At 44.4% G+C, this 7,576-nt stretch overlaps 1 protein-coding gene across 1 annotated transcript; it reads left to right on the top strand.

Annotated features, from left to right (window-relative positions):
• The first annotated feature begins 3,005 nt into the window (after positions 1-3,005).
• On the top strand, positions 3,006-5,173 carry LOC125512204. Its single transcript, XM_048677288.1, has 2 exons — positions 3,006-4,062; positions 5,070-5,173. Exons 1-2 carry the CDS (start codon positions 3,564-3,566, stop codon positions 5,081-5,083), a joined length of 513 nt encoding a protein of 170 aa, XP_048533245.1. The 5' UTR covers positions 3,006-3,563; the 3' UTR covers positions 5,084-5,173.
• Positions 5,174-7,576: the final 2,403 nt, after the last annotated feature.

The raw sequence follows: 7,576 nt of genomic DNA, 5'->3' as shown, positions 1-7,576 counted from the left end.
AGACCCGGGAGCCATAGGTTTCACTAGAGGCTTCTCTCGAGAGCATAAGTATTACGGTGGGTGAACGAATTACTGTTGAGCAATTGACAGAGTTGAGCATAGTTATGAGACTATCTAGGTATGATCATGTATATAGGCATCACGTCCGAGACAAGTAGACTGAGTCCTGCCTGCATCTACTACTATTACTCCACACATCGACCGCTATCCAGCATGCATTTAGAGTATTAAGTTCAAGAGAACAGAGTAACGCTTTAATCAAGATGACATGATGTAGAGGGATAAACTCATGCAATATGATATAAACCCCATCTTGTTATCCTCGATGGCAACAATACAATACGTGCCTTGATGCCCCTACTGTCACTGGGAAAGGACACCGCAAGATTGAACCCAAAGCCAAGCACTTCTCCCATTGCAAAAAAGATCAATCTAGTAGGCCAAACCAAACTGATAATTCGAAGAGAGTTGCAAAGATAACCAATCATACATAAAAGAATTCAGAGAAGATTCAAATATTGTTCATAGATAAACTTGATCATAAACCCACAATTCATCAGTCTCAACAAACACACCGCAAAAGAAGATTACATCGAATAGATCTCCACAAGAGAGGGGGAGAACTTTGTATTGAGATCCAAAAAGAGAGAAGAAGCCATCTAGCTAATAACTATGGACCCGTAGGTCTGAAGTAAACTACTCACACTTCATCGGAGAGGCTATGGTGTTGATGTAGAAGCCCTCCGTGATCGATACCCCCTTCGGCGGAGCTCCGGAAAAGGCCCCAAGATGGGATCTCGTGGATACAGAAAGTTACAGCGGTGGAATTAGGGTTTTGGCTCCGTATCTGGTAGTTTGGGGGTACGTAGGTATATATAGGAGGAAGGAGTACGACGGTGGAGCAACATGGGCCCCACGAGGGTGGAGGGTGCGCCTGGGGGGGGGGGGGGGGGGGGGCCCCCCCTGGGGGGTAGGCGCGCCCCCTACCTCGTGCCTTCGTGGTTGATTGCTTGACGTAGGGTCCAAGTCCTCTGGATCATGTTCGTTCCAAAAATCACGTTCCTGAAGGTTTCATTCCGTTTGGACTCCGTTTGATATTCTTTTTCTGCGAAACTCTGAAATAGGCAAAAAACAACAATTCTGGGCTGGGCCTCCAGTTAATAGGTTAGTCCCAAAAATAATATAAAAGTGTATAATAAAGCCCAATAATGTCCAAAACAGGATATAATATAGCATGGAACAATAAAAAATTATAGATACATTGGAGACGTATCAAGCATCCCCAAGCTTAATTCCTGCTCGTCCTCGAGTAGGTAAATGATAAAAACAGAATTTTTGATGTGGAATGCTACTTGGCATAATTTCATTGTAATTCTCTTAATTGTGGTATGAATATTCAGGTCTGAAAGATTCAAGACAAAAGTTCAATATTGACATAGAAATAATAATACTTCGAGCATACTAACTAAGCAATTATGTTTCTTCAAAATAACATGTCCAACGAAAGTTATCCCTACAAAATCATATAGTCTGGCTATGCTCCATCTTCACCACACAAAGTATTTAAATCATGAACAACCCCGATGACAAGCGAAGCAATTGTTTCATACTTTTGGTGTTCTCAAACTTATTCAATCTTCACGCAATACATGAGCGTGAGACATGGACATAGCACTATAGGTGGAATAGAATGGTGGTTGTGGAGAAGACAAAAAGGGAAGATAGTCTCACATCAACTAGGCGTATCAACGGGCTGCGGAGATGCCCATTAATAGATATCAATGTGAGTAAGTAGGGATTGCCATGCAACGGATGCACTAGAGCTATAAGTATATGAAAGCTCAACAAAAAGAAACTAAGTGGGTGTGCATCCAACTCACTTGCTCACGAAGACCTAGGGCATTTTAAGGAAGCCCATCATTGGAATATACAAGCCAAGTTCTATAATGAAAAATTCCCACTAGTATATGAAAGTGATAACATAGGAGACTCTCTATGAAGATCTTGGTTCTACTTTGAAGCACAAGTGTGGTAAAAGGATAGTAGCATTGTCCCTTCTCTCTTTTTCTCTCACTTTTTGGGCGTTTTTTCTTTTTTTATGGCCTCTTTCTTTTATTTATTTATTTAGTCCAGAGTCTCTTCCCGACTTGTGGGGGAATCATAGTCTCCATCATCCTTTCCTCACTTGGGACAATGCTTTAAAAATAATGATCATCACACTTTTTTATTTACTTACAACTCAACAATTACAACTCAATACTTGGAACAAAATATGTGTAACGCCCCGAGACCGATGCGCCAGGTGTCTTCTAGTTATTCGTCGTCGTTGCCATGTCATTTGCTTGCGTGTTGCATCGTGTCATGTCATCATGTGCATTGCATCATCATGTTTCAAACCTGCATTCGTCCGGGTTCCCCCAGTTCCTTCTGTTGTCCGTTCTGAGCCCAATCACACTTGCACGCGCCCGCGGCATGTCTGAAATATTATTTTATAAATGGCCGGAAAATGTTCTCAGAATGGGATGAAAGTTGGCATGTGGTGTTGTTATGTTGTTAGTAGGTCGCCTGCCAAGTTTCATCACATTCGGAGTTCGTTTGATAGCCCAACCGTTAAACTATAGCGGCAGTATAGCCGGTCTAACGTCAGACGTTTTCGGTCTCCGGAAACCGTGCCAGGCTGCATCTCTCCCCTCTTCTCTCAGACCAACCCGCTCTTCACAATCCGCCAGACCCAGCCTAACCCTCTCTGCACAGTGCATCGACCCCTCGCGCGTGTCCGAAGCTTCCTCGAACCCGAACCGGACTTTCGTTACCGCTGGATCCGGAACATCCCCAAACATCTACAAAATATCTCCATTTTCTTAATTGGGCCCCCTAACCTATTTATCCGAGACCGTCCGATTTTAATCGAGGGCCCAGATGCACCCCAAATCCACTTGCTATATATACTTGAGGTCCAACCCTAAAAATTAGGAGGCTTGTCCCATCAGTGCAATCCCGCCGCCGCCACCCAGTCTGGATCCATCTCGGGATCCATCCCCTCCTCCTCGATTTCAGCCACCAGCCACCCATCGCTCTCCACTGCTTCATCCATCGATCCAATCCATCCACCCCACCCGGACGGACCAGCCACCTCCTCGTTTTGCATCCCCGTCCAACCAAGCAGCATAGCCCATCGTGCGCCGCCTTCCTCGAGCAGGAGCTCGACCTGCTGCCGGCGATCACCCCCGGCGTCAAGAAACAAGACCGCTACCCTGTTCCCCTTCCCCTTCCTTTCCCTCTCTAGTTTTCTCTCCTGCTACTCATCCCTCTGCTCGTTTTCCTTTGGGCAGGGGACCTCCATGGACGAACGCCAAGGCTGCTAAGAGGATCCGGATGCCGCCGGCTTGCCTCTGCTCCGCCTCCCCTCTCCAAATTTGCTCCATTCCCGGCGCCCTCCGTCTTGCTTGCCGCGGGAGCCCCAAGCAGATGCCGTCCGGAGCCTTGCTGCCGCGCCTGGATCCGCTCGTCTCCGTCGCCAGCGCCAAGTCCCGCCGCCAGCAGCGCCCCGGCCGTCCTCGTCCATGCGCTCGAGACATCGAGCGAGGACATCGCTGAGTCCATGGCCTCCTCCGAGCGCCGCCCCTTTGCGTTATCCACCACGGCTGAGCCGTCCTTCGACCAGTGCCCCGAGCTCCACCTCATCGCCTGAAGCCACTCCACCAAGGCCCCTGCCCTGCCTCTGCTTCTTTCGAATCAGGGAGGAGGACGCCCCTACCTCGGCTCGCTCGGTTCGCCCGCGCGTTGACCGCGTCGTCGCCTGCGTCGCCCGTCAAGTTCCCCGCTTCGCCCCTGCATTGAACCTGCCGCTGCAAGTCTCGCTGCGCCTGCAGCTGTTCCTATTTCTTCAGAACCAAGCGAGCAGAACGCGCCCGCTGACCACGCCCGTCCCTGCCTCGATCCAGTGGGATCGGCAGGGGCGATCCATCCAGCGCCGCGAGTGGGGCGGCCTGCCAGCGCCCGAGGCCCAGATGCGCGCCCTGCCGGCCTACCCCTCCTCCTCAAACGGGCCGAAGCCCATGGGTGAGGCCACCCCAGCGCCCCACCTTTTTTCCCCTCCTGCTGTTGGGCTTGTCCCAGTTTCGGCCCGTATATGTTTTTTTCCTGGTTCTGTGATTTGTCTAATTATCCAGAGAACTGCAGTTTTACAGAAAAACCATTGCACTTCATGCATATCCTAACTAATTAACCGTGCATCGGATTAAAACAATTTATATATGAAACTTGCTTAGAATTTTGTCTAGTTTCATAATATGTCATTTCCATCCATGTTTAAAATTCTTAAAATGATGTTTGTTTAAATTTATCCCTATGCCATGTTAAAATGATTTAATTCATAACTTAATAACCGTAGCTCCAGACCTAACAATCTTTATATGTAAATGGGGTAGAAAAATGCCTAGTTTAACATGGTGTACTTGTTTTGCATGCTTAATAACTATAAAATTTGGTTTAGGGCAGAACAACACCAAACCTATTATATGCATATCGGGTGGTCTTGCTGGACTTGTTTTACCATTGTCGAGGATGTCTTGTAGAACCGGGATACCGAGTCTGATCGGAATGTCTCGGGAGGAGGTCTATTCCTTCTTTGACCGTGAGAGCTTGTCATGGGCTAAGTTGGGACACCCCTGCAGGGATTTGAACTTTCGAAAGCCGTGCCCGCGGTTATGGGCAGATGGGAATTTGTTAACGTCCGGTTGTAGAAAACTTGAAGTTGACCTTAATTAAAATATATCAACCGCGTGTGTTACCGTGATGGTCTCTTCTCGGCGGAGTCCGGGAAGCGAACACGGTGTTGGAGTTATGCTTGACGTAGGTTGTTCTAGGATCACTTCTTGATCATAGTTTCTCGACCGTGCTTTGCCTTATCTTCTCGCTCTCATTTGCGTATGTTAGCCACCATATATGCTAGTCGCTTGCTGCAGCTCCACCTCATACCTTTACCTTACCCATAAGCTTAAATAGTCGTGATCGCGAGGGTGCGAGATTGCTGAGTCCCCGTGACTCACAGATACTTCCAAAACCAGTTTGCAGGTACTGATGTTACCGTGCAGATTACGCAACCAAGCTCAGGAGGAGCTCGATGAAGATCTTGTCCTTTGTGTTGTTCCGTTCTAGTTGATCAGTAGTGGAGCCCAGTTGGGGTCGATCGGGGATCTGTGTAGCATTTGGGGTAGTCTTCTTTTATTTTGGTTCCGTAGTCGGATCTTGATTGTATCTAGATGATGTAATGCTTTATTCATGTATTGTGTGAAGTGGCGATTGTAAGACAACTATGTATCTTTTTCCCTTATGTATTACATGGGTTGTGTGAAGATTACCTCACTTGCGACATTGCTTTTAATGCGGTTATGCCTCTAAGTCGTGCTTCGACACGTGGGAGATATAGCCGCATCGAGGGCGTTACAATATGACTCTATGTGAATGCCTTCGGCGGTGTACCGGGATATGCAATGAATCAGGAGTGACATGTATGAAAGAATTATGAACGGTGGCTTTGCCACGAATACAATGTCAACTATATGATCACGCAAAGCAATATGACAATGATGGAACGTGTCATAGTAAACGGGACGGTGGTAAGTTGCATGGCAATATATCTCGGAATGGCTATGGAAATGCCATGATAGGTAGGTATGGTGACTGTTTTGAGGAAGGTATATGGTGGGTGTATGATACCGGCGAAAGGTGTGCGGTATTAGAGAGGCTAGCAATGGTGGAAGGGTGAGAGTGCGTATGATCCGTGGACTCAACATTAGTCATAAAGAACTCATATACTTATTGCAAAAATCTACAAGTTATCAAAGCAAAGTATTACGCGCATGCTCCTAGGGGGATAGATTGGTAGGAAAAGACCATCGCTCGTCCCCGACCGCCACTCATAAGGAAGACAATCAATAAATAAATCATGCTCCGACTTCATTACATAACGGTTCACCATACGTGCATGCTACGGGAATCACAAACTTTAACACAAGTATTTCTCAAATTCACAACTACTCAACTAGCATGACTCTAATATCACCATCTCCATATCTCAAAACAATTATCAAGTTTCAAACTTCTCATAGTATTCAACACACTCATAAGAAAATTTTATTATTAATCTTGAATGCCTAACATAATTAAAGCAAATTACCATGCTGTTTTGTAGGACTCTCAAAATAATCTAAGTGAAGCATGAGAGAACAATGGTTTCTATAAAACAAATCTACCAATGTGCTCTAAAAGATATAAGTGAAGCACTAGAGCAAAAACTATATAACTCAAAAGATATAAGTGAAGTACATAGAGTATTCTAACAATTTCCAAATCATAAGTGTCTCTCTCGAAAAGGTGTGTGCAGCAAGGATGATTGTGGAAAACTAACAAATAAAGACTCAAATAATACAAGACGCTCCAAGCAAAACACATATCATTTGGTAAATAAAAATATAGCTCCAAGTAAAGTTACCGATAGAAGTAGACGAAAGAGGGGATGCCTTCCGGGGCATCCCCAAGCTTTGGCTTTTAGGTGTCCATAGATTATCTTGGGGTGCCATGGGCATCCCCAAGCTTGGGCTCTTGCCACTCCTTGTTCCATAATCCATTAAATCTTTACCCAAAACTTAAAAACATCACAACACAAAACTTAAAGTAGTAAATCTTGTAAGCTCCGTTAGCGAAAGAAAACAAAACACCACTTCAAGGTACTGTAATGAACTCATTCTTTATTTATATTGGTGTTAAACCTACTGTATTCCAACTTCTCCATGGTTTATAAACTACTATTTTACTAGCCATAGATTCATCAAAATAAGCAAACAACACACGAAAAACAGAATCTGTCAAAAACAGAACAGTGTAATAATCTGTAGCTAACGCAAGATCTGGAAACCCAAAAATTCTAAAATAAATTGCTGGACGTGAGGAATTTATATATTAATCATATGCAAAAATAATTAACTAAATATAGCTTTCCAAATAAAAATGGCTGCAGTTCTCGTGATCGCTAAAGTTTCTGTTTTTTACAGCAAGATTAAAAAGACTTTTCCCAAGTCTTCCCAACAGTTCTACTTGGCACAAACACTAATTAAACACAAAAAACACAACCAAAACAGAGGCTAAATAAATTATTTATTACTAAACAAGAGAAAAAATCAAGGAATAAAAATAAAATTGGGTTGCCTCCCAACAAGCGCTAGAGTTTAACGCCCTTAGCTAGGCATAAAAGCGAGGATAGATCTAGGTATTGCCATCTTTGGAAGGCAATCCATAAGTGGCTCTCATAATAGATTCATATGGTAATTTAATTTTCTTTCTAGGGAAGTGTTCCATGAATTTCCTTAACGGAAATTGGAATCTAATATTCCCTTCCTTCATATCAATAATTGCACCAATCGTTCTAAGGAAAGGTCTACCAAAAATAATAGGACATGAAGGATTGCAATCTATGTCAAGAACAATAAAATCCACGGGCACATAATTCCTATTTGAAATAATAAGAATATCATTAATTCTTCCCATAGGTTTCTTAATAATGGAATCCGCAAGG

Source organism: Triticum urartu, chromosome 6 (genome assembly GCF_003073215.2).
Source record: "Triticum urartu cultivar G1812 chromosome 6, Tu2.1, whole genome shotgun sequence".
Lineage (NCBI taxonomy): Eukaryota > Viridiplantae > Streptophyta > Magnoliopsida > Poales > Poaceae > Triticum > Triticum urartu.
The sequence above is the reverse complement of the archived record's forward strand: the minus strand, read 5'-3'. Positions and strand labels throughout refer to the sequence as shown.